This window comes from Cupressus sempervirens, chromosome 3, assembly GCF_028749045.1.
Source record: "Cupressus sempervirens isolate cs-2001-9-10 chromosome 3, ASM2874904v1, whole genome shotgun sequence".
Classification (NCBI taxonomy): domain Eukaryota; kingdom Viridiplantae; phylum Streptophyta; class Pinopsida; order Cupressales; family Cupressaceae; genus Cupressus; species Cupressus sempervirens.
In genome coordinates, this window is record NC_143120.1 from 51414051 (window position 1) to 51433466 (window position 19416).

At 34.8% G+C, this 19416-nt stretch overlaps 1 protein-coding gene across 9 annotated transcripts in view; it reads left to right on the forward strand.

Annotated features, from left to right (window-relative positions):
- LOC149564739 (uncharacterized) overlaps nt 1-19137 on the forward strand; it is a 165590-nt gene extending 146453 nt beyond the window's left edge. For 6 of the 9 annotated variants that reach the window (XM_089818326.1, XM_089818325.1, XM_089818329.1 and 3 more), the window contains 2 exons: nt 7321-18703; nt 18791-19137. In XM_089818326.1, the coding sequence (XP_089674452.1) occupies nt 8028-9347 (1320 nt within the window). In that variant the 5' untranslated portion in view covers nt 7321-8027 and the 3' untranslated portion in view covers nt 9348-18703; nt 18791-19137. Of the gene's footprint in view, nt 1-5783; nt 6160-7320; nt 18704-18790 lie in introns of those variants that run through there. The other 3 variants (XM_089818334.1, XM_089818333.1, XM_089818331.1) reach the window with 3 other exon arrangements.
- Nucleotides 19138-19416: the final 279 nt, after the last annotated feature.

Below are 19416 nucleotides of genomic sequence, written 5' to 3' on the forward strand. Positions count from 1 at the left end.
AGCGAGAACATGCTTTTCAACAAAACTGTATTTATGCTCATAATCCTCTAAAGTTTTGCTGAAAAAGGCTATTGGCTGTTCCAATCCTTCTGCATTCTACTGTACCAACATTGCGAAAATGGTATCATAACCACCATACGCATACAAGATAAAATCCTTGCTGAAATTAGGATTAACTAAAGCAGGAGCTGTTGCTAAAGATTCTTTAATAACTTGAAAACTATTTTTAGCTTCTTTTGTCCAAGTGAAAACAACGTTTTTCTTCAACATAGCAGTTAATGGTTTCAATAATTCAGCAATATTAGGCAAAAACCATCTTACAAAATTAATTCTGCCTATAAAAGACTGCAATCCCTTTTTATGATGTGGCAATGGTAACTCTAAAATTGCTGCTATCCTTTCTGGATCCACTATAACCCCTTGTTTAGAAACCACATATCCCAGAAGCTTACCTTCATGCATAGCAAAAACACATTTTTTTGGATTAAGAGATACTCCAAACTCTCTGCAGCGTTCAAAAACCTGCCTTAAATGGCTTAAATGATCTGCTGCTTTTTGGGAATATACTGTGATATCATCAAGATATACCAATACAAATTTGTACATTAGATGACTAAATGCCATATCCATGGCTTTTTGGAATGTTGCCCCTGCATTTGACAAACCAAAAGGCATTCTTTTGTATGCCATGGTACCCCATTTAGTGGTAAAAGCAGTTTTAAACTAATCTTCACTCTTTACTAGAATCTGATTATACCCCGAATAACCATCTAGCAAGGAAAAACACTCTAAACCAGCAACATACTGAAGTATTTGTTCCATAGAGGGAAGAGGGTGCCTATCTTTTAATGATGCTCTATTCAAATCCCTGAAGTCTACACACAACCTTAGCTCTCCATTTTTCTTTCTAACGGGGACTAGATTGGACACCCAACTAGTATGTTTGATTGGAAAAATAATGCCACTCTCAATTAGCCTAAAAACCTCTTTTTGCATTAATGGCTCTAATTTGGGATTAACAGGTCTTTGTCTTTGCCTAATTGACTTGGCATTAGGCTCTAATTCTATGGTGTGCTGTGCTAACTCAGGATTGAAACCTTTTAGATCACCATATTCCCATGCAAATACATCAGCAAATTCTTGAAAAAGTTGAACATAAGATTCTTTTTCCAAAGGAGTAATCACCTTACCAAATTTCAAGCTTTTCCCTGGTGCCACCTCTAAACTGTCATAATGTTCCTGAGAAATCAGCAATCCAGCCTTACCCTTTTTAACTTGATCATCCGAATTAAAAATAGATTCAAGCGATACCAAACCTTTAGGTAATTTATTAGACTTCAACTGCATTATCTGATCTTCATATTTCTGCTTTAATTTATTCTGATTATAAATAGAAAAAATATCTTCTTCTAGTAGAAATTACAAGATCTGTTCATCATTTTCAAAAACCTGCCAGCTTACATTGTTATCAGGAATTGAAGGTCTTACCACAATTTTAACACATTGCTGAACATTGTCCTTGCTGATTTCTGCAATTATATTAAATTGAGCACCTACAGCTGCTAATCTATCAGCATGCTGATTTTTAGTCCTTGGAATAGAAACAATATTGAAAGCATAAAATTCCTCAATAATGTCCCATACACGATGCTTATATATTTTCAAAATATCATTCTTAGCAACATGTAAATCCCTTACTTGATTAACAATAAGTTCACTGTCACCGTGAACCTTTATACAACTAATGCCCTTTTTCCTTGCCCATTCTAATCCTTGAATCAGACTTTCATACTCAGCAGTATTGTTAGTACAAGAAAAACCAAATCTAAAGGCTGCATAATGTTTCACTTCATTAGGGGATACTAACATCACTCCTCCTCCAGCACCTTGCTTACCTCGTGATCCATCAAAAAACATATTCCAAACCTGATTTTGCTGCTCAGAATTAGATTCTTCTCTTTTAACTAAATTTGGTCACTCCAAATCAGTTTCTTGAAACATATAATTACCTATCCCAGCATCTAGAATAGTACTAGAATTGACCATGAATGCATTTTCAGCAGCCCATTCATCTAAAAGTATGTCGGGAATTTCAGCAGTGGATGTATGTGAAACAGGGGCTGCACAATCATCTTGACCAAAATTGACAAAATTTGTATTTATCGTGCTAGGTGTATAAGGCTCTATAATATCTCTTGCAAGTACTTCTGATTGTATGTTCACCTTTGTTCCATATCTTGTACGGAAAATCATATGAGTCCAATCGGATGACAGATAACCTCCTATCTTAGCTATAAATTCTCTTGATAAGCAAAGGCCAAAATAGGGAGGTAAATCTATCACATATATATCTTGTGGAATGGAAAAGGTAGGACAAGCATGCAAGGTCAAACAAGCATTTTTAATGAGACCTATAGCATTTACAGAAGTACCATCTAGCTGAACTACTCCTTTCTCTACTGGCTCATATTTTAGCTCTAATTGATCAGCTACTCTTTTTGGCGTAACAGAACAAGTTGCTCCACTGTCAACCATACAATTATGTACCAGATTTTTGCCAATGATTAAAGAAACATAGAAAGGAGGAGGTCTCATGTCCTTACCTTGGACCGTTATTTTTATTTTGCTGTTCTCATCATTTCCTGGTTCAGCATTTGTCATCACCACTCTATCACGGTTTCCAATAACTTGCTCTTGCACACCTTCACCATTCAACGCCTTTTTTAACATCTCAACTTGTCCTGAAATGGATAAGGAATCCCACATAGTCATAGACACGTTCATTTTCTTCATGCTGTCCACTATGCTGTAAGGTACAGCTGTATAGACCTTTTGATGTACCTTCGTAGCAATCGGATTTATATCTTTGTGAGGCTGATTACTGGTTTGTTGGATTGTAGGCTTCTGTGGTATATTTGGTCCCTTTGTAAATGATGGTCCAACATTTATAATAGGCTCTTTACCTTTATCAGTCGTTTGATCAGTTTCTAGAGCTCTTTTCTTTGCTCTAGCATATATTACAGTTGCTGAATCATCATTTACACCACAGAATTCTCCACTCTGCCAATTCAGGAATGCTGTTTCACTGGGATTTACATCTTGTTGCTGTTCAAGTATGGTAGAAGATGTATCTTGCTGTAGGCTAGCAGCATTTTGGACCATAAACGCTTGATTAATCACTCCATTTGAACATGTGGCCTGATTATGTGCTTGATTGCATGGATAACACCATTCATAATCTGTTGCAAGGTTATTTTGTGCAAGAACCATATCTCTCACTGGATTAGTTTGATTTGAAGAACTTGAGTTGTATTGTTGATATGGTCTTTGATTTATATTTTGCCGTTGACCTTGATATGGCTGTCTATTTTGCTGAAACTGTTGATTATACCCTTGATTATGATAAGATTGAGCCACTCCTTGCTGCTGTTGGTTATACCCTCGATACGGTGGCCTAGGACCTTGGTATTGCTGTTTTTTCATACTAGTCAACTCATTTCCTAAGGTCTGCAAAAAAGTTTTAATTTCTTGAAGCTCATTTGAAGGTCCAACAATAGCATTAGTTTGACTCCCTACTGATTCTATAGCTGGAACAACAGGTATAGTAGCAAGAGGGGGTATATTAAGTGGCATTTTCGGGTGAATATCTGGAAAATATGGCATGGGAGGTCTAGAAGCTATTTTTCCCGCTTGAATAAGATTATTTTCTGCCCTAATAGCTATGTTATAAGCCTGAGGTAATGATTGCCCTCCCATTGATTGGATCATTACCGAGATATCACTATAAAGACTTTTTAGATAATACAAAAATGCATGATCAGCAGAAGGCCTTACCGCAGCAGGTATCCTATTCCAAGTTTTTTGGAATTGGATATTAAAGTCTGTCATTTGCTCCTGAGGTGCTCTCTTGATGGTAATCAACTGCTCTACCAATGATAGATGATCAGACTTTTCCTCAAAAAATCTTGTGAATGCATCTCCAAGCTCATCCCAAGTTGATATAGAGCCACAAGAAGACTTCTAAACCATTCTAATGCCTTCTTCTTAAATGATGCTACCAATAATCTCACAGCTACATTCTCCTGGGTTACATGATGAACGTTGCACAATGCTGCTACGTCTCTTATGTGCTCAAAGGGTGTAATTTGTCCTTCTCCCATAAATTTCGGCAGTCCTTTCAAAGCTACTAATGGTATATCATCATGCTGTTGTAAATTCAAAGGGCTTCCTTGATTGAAAGGTACAAAGGCAAAAGCTCTTGGTGCAGCCATTGTGGAAGTTGCTCTAACAGTCGGTGATGCTGAACGTATTACAAAATGTTCACTTTGCAATGATCTTCCTCTTCTAGCATACACTCTTGGAGGAGTGGTCTGAACTCTCTTTGCACGAGGAGTTCTATCCAAAGTTCTTCCTTTTCTTTTGGGTGACGGCAGCTCCAAATATTCAAAAGATTTCGAACTTCTAGTCTTTTTCATGAAATTTTAAGCATTGGTCTTCTTCCTTCACCAATGGAGTCGCCAGATATGCTGAAAATGAGCTTCTAAAAGCAGTGGACTTGCTGTAGCATATCATACAGCAAGAGTTTCTTGAACAAAATCTGACTTTCTATCCCACCGGGCGTGCCAAAAACTGTTAAGGCTACAGATTTGCACCCTATTAAACTATACTAGTTTAACAATCCTGCCTAACATGGGAGTCATTTCTGTATGTGAGACATGCGTACCCAGAAATGAAACCTCTGGATTCTAGGCCGGTTCCTATTGGATAATCTCTGGTTAATATATGAAACTACTTTAATTTATGGGGAAAAGAGTTAGAATTGTTGGAAATGAACTTATAATTTGTAACTTAAACTAAAGAACCAGGTGATGCATCAAATGTGATAGGAAAACTGAGAAAATAATGGCTATCTTAAAAAGACTATATGAACTCTATAACTAGAGATAAAACACTTCTATTCTGTATAGATATGCATTAATATTTTATAATAAGGTCCTTAAACAGATTAGCAAGGAAGATAAATTCTTCACATGAAAACCAAATTTAACTTAGACACAAATTGTAACCTGCATATAAAATACACTCCTGCAACAAGGTAATAGATGAGACAAAATAAAATAAGGAATTATTAACTCACGAATATCCCTCATCAATCATGCATTTGACACAAAAACATAGGAAGAAAGAAGTCTTGAATCTGATAGAAAACTGTTCCAAAATGCTGCCAATATTTACTAGTCTCCAAAAGAGTTACAAAATTTTGCATGAAAACTGCCAAGGACATAAAAATTGTCACAAGAGCCCCCCCCCTCTGCATAATCCGAACTCCCTAAATAAATTTAGAAATTTTCCTAAATACAATCCCAACCTAGGTCGAATTCAGAAAAACAGGCTACAAAAAGGGAGTCAAGACTTATCACGAAGATGACTTAGTTTGTAACAACTGCACTAAGTCATAATGAGACCCATGACTCATGTCAAAATCCCCCAAAATACTCTAACTGGCCATAAAAACCTCCAAAATGCTTGGTCAAAGTCTAAATTCAGCCCAAATAAAAATCCTACAATCCCTCCTTAATAATTCAGAAAATTTGAAATACCAAGTCTTTAGCTTCTTTTTATCTTCCTTCTTCTCTTTCAAACACCTATCATAACTGACTTGAAATTTTAAGTACAAGATTGAAAAGGATAGCTGACTTTGAAAAAGGATTATTCATTTACATTTAATTAAACAAAATTATAAATTGGTTTATAAAATACCAATAAATAACCTTATTTAAAATGCAAATGTTTAAAAAAAAAACAAAAGCTAAGTGTTAAAAAGCAACACTTGACCCTTTCACCGTCATGGCATAAACCTTATATTATTCCCCTTTCCTGAAGCCACGGCATGTATATGTTATATTTTCGTTTTTAAGGAAAATATTTATCCTCAGTCGGCGGATTTCAACTTTTATACAAAAGGATAAAGGAAAAAAAGGATTTTGCTGCCCTAAACTCTGTTTAGTTTACATCACCTTCATTTTGGAGAGCTGAGAGGTTAAGAGAAATCGGCGGCTAGGGTTTTGAAGATATTCTGAACTTCTTCTGTGGCCGCACGAATGAGAATATTTTTCTCTTTGCTGAAGCTAATATGATTGGAAATCATATAATAAAGAGGTAATTTTACTTGCGTACAATCAGTTAGTAATTTGATCTTATTTCCCATTCGGATTTGCTGTAACTTTATTTGCTGTTTGAAAAACTCTTCCCTGCTAGGTCTGTCATTATTTTGAAGACATCTCTCTTGTCCTTTATCCGTTGTTTGCATGAAGACCTCGAGTTCTTTCTAAAAGCTGCCATGTATGAAATTTCTGTTTATGCTTTCAGGGTTGCCATGTTTGATATCGGCTTTATCTATAGCTGTATGCACGATTTTCTGAGTTCATATATCAGTATTTGTAAAAACAAAAAGAATTTTCCTTTCATTTTATATGTCATTCCTTCTTCACTATCTGGTATTGATAATGAGTTTAATCAAATTTCTTGATTCAGATAAGCTATCAAACTCTGTGGGCTGTCAGGTTCTAGGCTGAAAAGAATGTCTTGTCTCTTTTATTTTTGAAACCCTGAAACCATTTTCATCTTTGTGCACTGCTTGTGATATTGTGTGCCTCGTCACTATTGTCTATGCTCTGCTGAAGACTCTTCTCTCTGCAGAATTGCGGCATTCAAATAAACATGGTCACGCTGTGCTTGTAACTCCAGCATTTCGCTTTTCTCAGATAATTTTTTAACTGCTGATTTCTATCATATGTGCTGCTGTGCATAGTACTTAAGTGAGTTTTCTTTGTTATTCCAAAAACATTTTTCTGATTCTCTCCTATGCAGCTGTAATATATCTTTGCTCTTGTATATCTGAAGATTGCTTTTCCTTTAAGTGATCTAAAAACCATCATAAGTTTTAGATGCATCTTTGTAATACCTGTTTGAAAAATTTTAATTCAAATCTTGAAATCTGGTTTTATAGTCTTTATTTCCAATCAGCAATTTATGAGGTTCGAACACGGGTTCGTGACACCCATAAATTACTTTAAGTGATCTGCACTTGTTCCTTGTGAAATCAATATGCTTGTCTGTGGTTATAATGAAAGGTTTCATAGTAAAATAATACGTCCTTTTGACATTATATTTCTCTGTTTTTGTTTAATCACTTAGATTACATTAACTATTTTAAAATATATTTAGAATGAGAGAAATATGATGTTTGTAGATATGTAGTTGTGGATAATCAGTCATTGTTTAGATCTTTAAGATCTAATTCCATTCTTTCTTATGCAGGAAAGTGAGAACCAGGAACCATCAGAACAAAGACTGGATTAAGATCAGCAACAAAGGAGACTTAACCAGTCAAAGGCTCAAAAGGCAATGACTGGTTACCCTTGACTCATCTCTCATATGTCATATCTTTCTTTCATTTTCGATATAAATAAAAATTGTTAATGAAACTCACGGCTTGTGTGAGACATCTTACTTTTAGCATAGCATTTCATTATTTTCATAAAATATCAGTTGTATATTCAAATACAATGAATGATACAAGGACATTTATATTCTTTCAAATATCAAATGAAAAGTGCTTTCAGTAATTGAAATTTGAATATTGAAAACTGAATTTTAACATGTGTTAAAATTAAGTAACAGTTACAACTGCAAGATAGGAGCTCTAGGAGACATGGAAATTAGACAAGCATATGATAAACTGTGTAGATGGAGTCCTGAAAGAAGAATTCAAAATCGTAGAAAGAAAGGGTTTGACCCGAGTTTTAAGTTTTCCCACCGTATTCAAAACATAATGGGTTAGACTTGTACTGAGTAGAATTCATGGTGGAAATTTTTGGTTAGAAGATATTCCCATCAAATTGACAAAGGAAATTATACATAGAGTAACAGGGTACCCAACTCTAGATCGGTACAAAACCCTGAGAAGTGAATCAAAGGAGGTTATTATAAAGAATACTAGTGGTGCACAATGGAACAAAAGAGGAATGACAATTCATACCATACAGGATCCTCTAGTTGAGTTTGCTGTTAGAGTCATTGCCCATAAATTCTATCAATCCAGTAGACTCAACAGTGTACCATGCATTGCAGTAGATGTAGGTTACAAATTGGTGAAAAAGGATCATACTTATGATCTTGCAGAACTGCAATTGCAACAGATCAATGAAAACCTAGCTGCCATAAGAAGAACGAAGGGCACTCAATGCAAGTTTGGAGCAATCCTAGTTTTCATATTCTTTTATGTTCAGAATGAGTTTCCTTCTTTTGGAAAAGTAGCATGGAGGAATGACACAACCATCATTGCACAAATTAATGAATATATAGAACAAATGGGAGAAAATTTTGATACCTTGATGACAAGCTATTTTGAGGATTTTAAGAAATCCATGAAGCAAAGATCAAGGATACCAGCTTCCTTAGTAGAAAAACATACTAATGATATATGTTTCTTAGTTGACATTGATTTTATCTATATTCAAGCAGTTATACCAAGGGTAAGATGGCTAAGGCCATTTGGATATGAAATTAATATTGATGAGGCATCTGCAGCAATAACTGCATTATTGGCAGAAGAAATAGATAAAAGTGCTCCACATTTTGGCGCTTATGATGTGGTAAGATCGAAGATAAACATGGAATTAAAAACTGCTTCCACATTGAAGAAGAAAGACAAATTAATAAAGAAGATTAAGAAGAAGTTTGGCAAAGAAATTGAGGCTGAAGCAGAAGAAGAAGAAGATGATAGTGATGATGAAGATGAGCAAGAACAAGGGCCATTGGAACTAACTCAAGGTCTTGGAGAAGACAAGGAGGAAGGTGCAGAGGAAGAAGAAGTCAAAGAAGCACCAACTGAAGTTGAGACAAAGAAAAGAAAGGCAACAAAACAATCTTCAGCTAAGCCCAGGTCAGAGAAAGTTGCCATGCCATCACCTCAAAAGCCAAAAACACGAGCATCAACAAGGGCCTCCACTCAAAAGGCCAAAGAGGAAGCTACCAAGAAGAAACAAGTCAAGGAAACACAGGAAGAGCCGAGGAAGAGAAGAAGGTATGTGGCTCAACCTGACACTGATGAAGAAGACCAATCTGAAAAGGTAAGCAATTCATCAGTTGATACCTTATGTAAAAAGATTGGAAATGGTGACTTGAGTAATTTAAATAAAGTTGATTTTAGTAAATTTACAAAAGAAGAACAAAATAAGATAGAAGAAACAGTGTATGGAATGATGGCACAGTTCAAGTACACTCCACTTGAACCAGATGGTCAATTGCCAAAAGAACTGTCAAAGATTGTAGAAGACAGATGACATTTTTGCTTAAAAATGGAGAAGGAGATGAGAGAATCAACCCTAGCAAGTGTATTGCCGGATTTGACCAGGGAACAAGTAAGGAAGGTAGTCAAAAGGCATAATAACAGGTTTACACCTAAATACAGGGCATTCTTCATACTTCAAAACAGGATGGAAGAGATTGTTCAAAGAACAATGAAATCATGGAAGAATTTGTACAAAAAGATTGAAGATTTTCTTGAGGAAAAATACAAGGAAGACGCTGTTGTACCAATAGAAGAGAGGAAGAGAAGAAGAGAAGAAGAAGAAAAGAAAAGAGAAGAAAAGAAGAAGGAAGAAGAAAAGAAAGATGGAGAGGAGGAAGAGACACAAAAACAGGGCAAAATGGCAACAGCTGAGCAAGAGCAGCAACTAGATCAGAGTGTGCAAGACACACAATTGCCACCCCCCAGCCCTACTCAAGCATCCATCTCACCTGTAGACATTGTAACTATTACTGATGTTCCTGATACTTCTAGTCAGAATATCAATCCATTAACTGTAGAAGATCTTAAAAGAATTCTTGACCAATCTACACAACAAGCAATATTGTGTACAGATCCAGTATTGGTCAGTATAGATGAATTGCAAAAACTAGCAGAAAGTACAGTCAAAGATAAGGTGAATCCACAAGAACCACCTTCTATTACAACTACTAATAGTCAATTCCAAATACCAACAAGCATAATTGATGCTGCAAGATAGAAGCAAAGTGCAGCTGTAGAAAAAGGAACAGAACAAACATGACAGACTATTACATCTGATCCTACAGCACAAACACAAGGTGCACTTCCACAAATTACAATAATTGATCATGGTAGACAGAAGGAGGAGGAAATAGTGAAAACCCCTAAAGAATAGGAGGCAATACAAACATTAATAAATTTGCCTACTTCGGGAACTCCTTCACACCAGCCATTGCAAATATTAGTACCATCGTCAAGTACTACCAGAGTTGCAAGGGTTCTTCACTATGGAGACCCTGAATTAGATGAGGAGATAGTCATACCGAGCTATGACTCAAAATCAATAACCATTAATCAAATCAATGAGGTACAGGATGCACTGAATAGGAGGAAAAGACAAGAAATACTCAGGAAGGAGTATAAACATAAGCAGACACTATACGAGATTAAGGACATCTTTATGGATGCCTTCAGTTTGCAATCACCAGATGAGTCAAAGCATATCACAGAGCAATTAATAGATATTGTTGACCAGGTGACAAATGAAGACCTAGAAACAAATGCAAAACTTATGGAATGGTCAGAAAGAAAATTTCAAGGGAAAGTGAATGAGAAAATATCAAGACAAATTGCACTTTCACAAGTTGAATTGGCAAAACTTATTGACAAAGTGAAAAAGGTACTTGAGAATATATTCTCACTGTACAAAAAGTTGTGTGATTTTTCATACTTCACACAAGAAACAAGCCAAAAGATACCGAGCCTGGAAAGAAATTTAAACATTTTAAGCATGCAACTACAAAATGATCCAGCTCAAAGTGAGAAGCATTTTGCTCAATCGCTTCACACTCACAAAGAAATAGTTGTATTAACAGCAGATGAGGCTAATATCAAGGCCAAATTAATACAGCTCCAGTCCTCCATTACCCCACATTTAGAGATACTCCATAAAGAGCAAGTATATGCTGAAACCGTTCTCAAGAAAGACTCAAATCTTTCTACATTAGATGGACTTATTCATCTTGCTGCCGAGACTGCCATCCAGCATAAGTCACTGAAAATTGCTTTGAACAATTGGGATGCAGCTCTCGAGATGATTATGGAGGTAAACAACACATTTTTGGCTAAATATGGTCTTAACCCTTAAACATTCTTTGACATAAGTGTCAAAAAAAAGGGGGAGAAAATAGACATAATAAGGGGAGATACAGATATTATAAGATGAATTAATGGGGGAGAAAAGATACAAAGGAGGAGCTTGATATACAGATAAGGCACAATCAACTCAGGGGGAGTTACAAAATTTTTGAGGTATATATTGTAAGATTGTAAGTTAAAAATTTTGATCAATTTTTTTTTTAAAGTCTGTACATACCAATCAGATTAGTAAATGTACTTATAAGGTCAGTTAAGTGTTTTTGTCACTCATGTCAAAGGGGGAGATTGTTAACCTCACAATGGTTTTTGACACTTGAGTGCCAACACACTTAATCACATTCTAGATCAGATGCCGAGTACACCATGCATGCCGAGCTGCACAACAGATACCGAGTGATTTTCATGTGTCGAGTAGTTTTCAGATATCGAGTGAAGTATAAGTACCAAGTAACACAAGTGCCGAGTGTTAACAAGTGCCGAGTAACTTAAGGTGCCGAGTGATACAATTTTGTTTAGGTGCCGAGCTATCCAGGAAACAACAAGTGCCGAGTATTAGCAATACTTCAGGAACCGAGTAACTCAGTATATCAGCATAAGAGTTTGTGATTGCACAAACTATGATGTAAACAGTTTTTGCAGCCGACATAAGGTAACTATGATGTAAACAGTTTTTGTAGCCGACATAAGGTAAATCTCGAAGGATTTAATGATGAGATCGAATCTTTTATTTTACCTATGCAATCTACATGCAGCCAATAAGAAAAATGATGAAGGCATGCAACCAATAGAAGAAGTCCAAACAATAAGCGGAAAATGAAGATTGAATATGGATCGTAGATCCATACCTAACCCTAAATTCTCAAATGTCTTTATAAGGAAGATGAAATTTCATTGTAAAGTAGAGGTGTGAAAAGACATACAAGGGTGCACAAGGAATTCTATTTTCAGAAGCGAGGATTATCAAATCACAAAAGGATCAAGATTAGAGAAAGTGGAACAGGTGCCTGCATTCAGCAATCAAGGATTGTAATCTATTAGGTTCATGATACCTAATATTCTCTAGCAATTGTATTAGAATGAAAATCCTATGGTGATAGGTTAGCTTAACAACTATTTTGTAAATCCTTAATTAGGTGACTAAATCCTTTAACAGGGTGACACTTCATGTTAAATGTTTGAAATCCTCTAACCAGGTCACTATTGACACAGTGTAAAGACTTTAACAGGGCAGGCCTTTAACAGGGCAGACCATCAGAAGTGGTTGAACAATATTGCTGCAGTAATTTTTGTGGGTATCATCCCCACCCTAGTTTTACCTTCTTATTCCTGGAGGGTTTCTGGGTTACCAAATTCTAGTGTTATGAGTTGTTGATGCATGTGTTAAATTTCATGTTTACTTGATGTATTTACATGCATGCAATTTACTTTCAATTAAAAGTTTTATTGGATAAAATATGATACTTATGATTCACCCCCCCTCTCATAAGTACTCTTTCCATATTTGAATATTCCAACACTCTGTTCTCTATTTTTCATCAATCTAACATAGGAACAATTCCCCTGTGATGTCCGATTGAATCTGAATCAGCCAAGTCATTATCTACATGTCTGCTGCACATTATTGCTTGGTCCACATTCTTTATTAGAATTTCTACCAATCCTTGGCATCAATAACCTCCCAAAGTCTTCAACATCATAAATGGATGCCCTATTTTTGCCAAAAAATAGAGCTCCATCAGGATCTATTAGACTTAATTTACCAGGCCTTGTCGATTACATACTTTCTAATTGAAGAGAAATTTAATATCACTTGCGCATATTTGACAACAAGGTCATTCAATAAATATGTTTGATGGTATTATTGAGATTAGAAGAGATGATGATGATCATGTGATTGTAGTGACTGGAGTGGAAGATGACAAACTTTTATATTTGAAAGGTACTTCATCAAGATCTCAGAATTATGCAAATTTCTCACAGCATGGTGGCAATATTTCCTCCAGCTTGTTATGGCATGCAAGATTTGGTCACATTAACTATGATAGTCTCAGAATTATGAAACAAAATGGAATTCAAGGACTTCCCACTATCCAAAAATAAATTTCTCAATGTGATGCTTGCATTTTAGGCAAACACAATAAACAACCTTTTCATGATTCTATGTTTAGAGCTTTTGACACCTTCAAAAATTTCCATTTGTGGATTAAAAATGAGACTCAACTCAATATTGGAACCTTAAGAAGTGATAATGGTGGTGAGTACACTTCTAAAGATTTTGAGAAATATTTGCAAGAAAATAGTATTAAGTATTAGACAACTGTTCCTTATAACCCACAGTAGAATGGTGTAGCAGAACGTATGAATCAAACACTCTTGAATATGGTAAGATCTATAATTAAAAAAAAAAAAATGTTAAATCAATGTTTTGGGGAGAAGTAGTTCTTTGTACTATCTAGATAAAGACTAGAAGTCCTTCTACTTCACTACAAAGTAAAACTCTCCATGAAATGTGGCATGACCATCTTCCAAGTGTCAAGCATTTTAGGGTTTTTGGTTGTACCTGTTATGCTTTAATTCCTTCTCAACTGAGAAATAAATTAGAAGCTAGGAGTATAAAATGCATTTTTTTTGGATATTCTATTACTTCCAAAGCTTACCGTCTATATGATGAGGAGAATAAAAAAATTGTTATTTATAGAGATGTTATATTTCTTAAATAGTAAAAGATGCACACAGTATTGACAAACAACTTTCTCACCTTGATAGATTTCAATCAACAAAATTCTTATCATGAATGGGATAATGAACTTCCAACTCTTAGTGGGGATTCCCTTTCTAGGTCGATCTTTGGAAGTTACAGAGAATGAAGATAATATGAAAGAGAACAATTCTAAAGAATCTGAAATAGTTTGTTAAGAACCTATTGAAAGAGAAGAGAATAGTTCTAAAAAATTTGAAATAGTTTGTGAAGAACCTGTTGAAAAGGATTACGAACCAGCTTGTGAGGAATCTAATTAAAAGGCTCTTGAAATTGATAAAACACTAGAGAAATCAATCTGTAGATCAATGCATACTAGGAAAATTCCAAAAAGGTACGAAAATTTTGAATTAAATTTTTCTATTGTTGATGAACCTCCTTCATTTCAAGAAGGAACAAGTGATGCATGGAGAAGTGCAATGCAAAGAGAGTATGATGCTCTAATAAAAAATGGAACTTGGAGGTTAGTGGACCCTCCCATTGGAACCAAACCTATTGGCTGCAAGTGGGTATATAAGCACAACTATAAAGCTAATGATTCACTTGTCAAATACAAAGAAAGACTTGTAGCAAAAGGATATGCTTAGAGAGGTGGTGTTGACTATACCGAAACTTTTGCTCCTATGGCCAAGTGGGGAACTATTCAAGCATTATTTTCTTTGGCAGCACAAAAAAGATGGAATATACATCATATGGATGTTAAAACATCCCTTTTTAATGGATATTTGAAGGAAGATGTCTATATGCTGCAACCTCAAGGTTTTGTTATCAAAGGGCAGTAATAAAAGGTTAAATTGGTAAAATCTTTGTATGGTTTGAAGCAAGCACCATGTGCTTGGTATGAAAAATTAACTGTGCACCTCCTCAAATTAGACTACAAGCATTTTAGTCTAGATGATGCAACTCTCTTTGTCAAGAAAATTGGTAGATCAATTGTGTATCTAGTTGTATATGTTGATGATCTTCTCATCATTGGCAATAATGATGATTATATAGAATCCATTAAGAGAGAGTTGAAAAAGTGATTTGATATGACTGACTTGGGATTACCTAATTATTACTTAGGTATCGAAGTCATTCAAAATTCCAAGTTCATTTTGACTTCTCAGAAAAAAAAATAGAGCTATTATGCAAATATGGCATGAAAAATTATAATTTTGTTTTTCCTCCAATGGAGCAAAATTTAAAGATATCATCCAATGAAGGAAATGCTTTTGAAGATCCAACCAAGAATAGGCATCTTGCTAGAAGTTTGATTTATCTCACCACCACTCGTCCTAACATTACCTTTGTAGTAGGAATTTTGTCCATATTTATGCATAAACCATGTGAAGGGCATTGGTTTGTAGCACAATGAGTTTTAAAATATCTAAAAGGAACTCAAACTCTTGGCATAAAATATTCAAAAGTTTCAAACTTTCATCTTACTGGCTATTCTGACTCAGATTTTGATGGTGACAAAGAGAATGGGTTATCTACTTCTGGTTATTTGATGACCCTAGGATCAGTTACTCTTACTTGGAGATCAAAGAAACAAACAATTCCTGCTGAATCTACAACTAAAGCGGAATATGTAGTAGTAGCTCAAGCTACAAAAGAAATTGTGTGGCTGAGAAAAATTCTTGATGACTTGCAAGAGAAACAGGTAACTTCAACAACTTTATTTGTTGATAATAATTCTGCAAAACAATTGGCCAAGAATCCTAAATTTCATGATCGAACCAAACATATCAATACCAAATATCACTTGATTCAACATCATGTTGAGGCCAAAACTATACAGCTGAAAAATTGTTCCTCTGAAGAACAAATTGCTGATATTTTTACTAAAGCACTGGGATGGGTTAAATTTGAACAATTCTGAATGCTACTTGGCTTGACAAACATCTCTTCAGATCAACGGGAGAATGCTAACTAATCCCTCGGGATATCTTTAGTTTATTTATTTTTTAGGAAGTAGTTTTCTTGCAATTTACTTATGTAATGATTTATATAATTGTACACAACTGCCTGAACAGTTTTTAGGTTGTATATATTCCCTTATTGTTATAATAAATTTGCCGATGTGTGCATTTCATTTACATTTTTTGGACTTGTTACAGTTTCCACACCTAGATGCACAAATTATATGCAATTTGAAAGAGTTTAAGAACTATATTTATTAGTATTAAGTTTTCCTTTCACGACAACTGCCTATGCATCCTACAACAACCATTTTCACTTCAAATACTACTTACATACGAGTAGACATTAGAAAGGCCTCATTGGCATCTCCATTTTCAGCATAGCCTTAAATCGTAGAATTATGAGAAGTCATATCAGTTTTAATCATGACATTGAACACATGATGCACATTTTCCATACTGTCACATTCTGCATACATATCTTATTTAAGAATTCTAATAACCCATACAGAAGCAACAAACTCACTTCTAAGACAGAATCTGACTTGCACAATCTTTCTGCATTTGCCAAACATAATCTTCAATTATGACAACAGATACCATATGTTTCTCTTTAGGGATTACCATCCGCAATGGGCGGCTGCAATTTTCTTTACGATAACATAGTGCTAGTTGAAATTTTGTTGCAGAGATTAATGACAACCAGCACTCTAATGATCTTCTGATCTCACAATCATCATTCCAAATGCTTTTCTTTATTTTAGGTTTTTCGAATCAGAAGTTAAACATTTCTTCACACTATTCCCATGCACAGTTCGTCAGATTCTTCTATCTTTCTCCAAATTCTTAGATATCAACCATTTGGCTCTTTCACATACCAGAAAAATTATCATGGCCCAAATATCCCATTTTGCTCTGATACCATATTGAAAAATAGAAAGAAAAAAATGGTGACAGCAGATCACAAAGAGATATTCATACAGATCTGGCTGCACACAAAATAGCAGATTACATAGCTTCTTTATATAGAGGAATTTCAGCTATGAAGGAAGTTTTTAAGAGATATTCATACAGATCTGGCTGCACACAAAATAGCAGATTACATAGCTTCTTTATATAGAGGAATTTCAGCTATGAAGGAAGTTTTTAGAATTCATATGGATTATGCGGATTATGGGTAGGTATACAGGACTCGGTATAACTTATTTTACTAGATATGTGTTGGACAGATGGAAAGATTTTTGATGAGGCTGTTGACCAGACACCTGTTCAGTTCTAACAACTTGATGCAGTGGAGGCTGAGCTATTAGTTCTTCCTTTTACTAACAGTCTATTTGAACAAAGTAAGCTGAAGTTGCATAAGATTCACACTAGGCTCAATTTTATTGCCAGATTTTTTCAAAAGATAAGATTGAAGAGTTTGGTTTGGCTTGGTCAAGGTATCAGAATAAGGGCCATCTTTTAAAATCACATATTAAGGAAGAAATTAAGATTGGAAAAATAAGTCAACTTTGATTATTTAACACTTTTATAGGAATTTAGCCTTAGTGTGTGATGTTTAAGCTGTCCCAAGAATTGTCCCAAGAATAAGCCATGAAAAGTGAGTGATGTCTATAAACATGATAACTAAGACTTCTAATTTCAATTTCAAGAGAAATATTGTTTGATTGTGACATATAACTATCACTTACTCAAATAGACCTTGGACTTGCATCTTTGTCTATTCATTTGCATAAAAAAATTATCTATATATATGAAATCCTCATTCTATATATATCATTTTTTGATAAATACAGCAATTCCATTAAATTGTATTAAAAATAGATTATTTGTAAGAGAAAAAAGGAACTTAAAGTCATTGTATGAGAATCAGCACCACAAAAAAAAGGTAAACAAAAACACAGGAACATTTAAAAGATATGAAAACTTGTATCCCCTACACATAATAATAGCCTGCTTTGTTACTCATTGAATCATGTAATTCACTCTGTTGTATCTTTTTCTTCTGTACATTCTTATCCTCTTTATGATTAAGATGAATTTGTATAAATTCTATTGAACTATTAAAAAACTGTAAAATTTTAGAATAAACTTTGAGGAAAAATATGAACCATCAACAACAAGCCCTAGACCATGGCATTGAAATCTCGAAAACCATTATTTAGTGATTCAGATAACTTAAAGACTCAGTCTCCGCGCATCGGTTGAAACCTCAGGTTCTTGTGTAGCAAACAAAATCTCTGGTAACAATAGATTCAGATGGTTAAACAGGGTGTTACAACCTTTTAACATGGTGAATGTCTGTGTAGAACTACTGTTTTCAATAAGCAATCAGCCGAAGGTTACTATGAATGAATTCACGTGGTAAGGAAAGATGACGATCAAAGTTGTTTCTCCACTTCTGGCTGCATATTCTCCTTTTAATTAAATAAATTAAACTCTCTCTTATACCTTTGTTTGTTTTGTTTGCGTCTTCAATATTTATTTGTTTATATTTTTCATGTTTTATTTTTTTCGAAGATTTAAAGCTCTTCACGTGACATTTTGGGCGGATCATCCTACAATAGACGAACTGAATGGTTTTGACAACTTATCTCGAGGGCTCCTGTAATATTTATTCTCATGCCTTTTAACATCTGTTGAAACAATGATGTATCACATTTTAGCTTAATTTGATTTTCTGATGATATGCTATGCATTTTAATTTGGAATTTGCTCTAAGTTGCTTCCTGGTCACGCCTGCACTGACATTGTTTTATAATGGCTGATGATTTTACTTCGACGAAGGAAAAGTCACTTAAACTAGAAAACGCCGAGCTGGATAAAAAGGTAACAAACTGTCCAAACCACCTCCACACTTTCACCATAATTTTTCCTTTGCTTTTGACCACAATGGAATTTCTAAATATGATACAGATTGGTCGAATTCGCAAGGCATTCGAAATTAATCTTGACATCATGGAAAGAGACGGTGCAACTCAACAAGATCTGCCTCAAGCTAACCTTAATCTCACGTAACTTTCATGATATTAACTTCTGCGAACTGATTTATCTTTAGCTGTAAAGCTAAATTTTAATGAAGTTACTTGTGTACTGCGCAGCCTGTCATGAAGTTGAGGGCAGCTGTGGCCTAGTAAAAATCATTACTATTTGATTATTTATTAAAAAATACAGCGTTGACAGAGATTTTATCATAGACACTTGGAAAAGAAATTAATGCTCAAAGGGGAGTGATGGGCAAATATAATTTAAATTTAAGACTCTATATTGCATTGAATTGGCAGTTCATTTATAAAGAAAAAAACTAGAGAACTAGAGATATCTAAACCTGGTTACTGTGTAGATTGACAGTAGTATATGATTAATAAAAACATTGGAAAGAAGCACAGCATGCAAGATGATGCCCCGTCAAAACATGAAACTATAACAAAATACAGTGCATATTTATCATCCATGTCTTGGCTGTGAATTTCATATAAATTAACAAGATCATAAATATCTGATTTAATTGTTTGTAAGACTAAATATTCCGTTGGACCTAA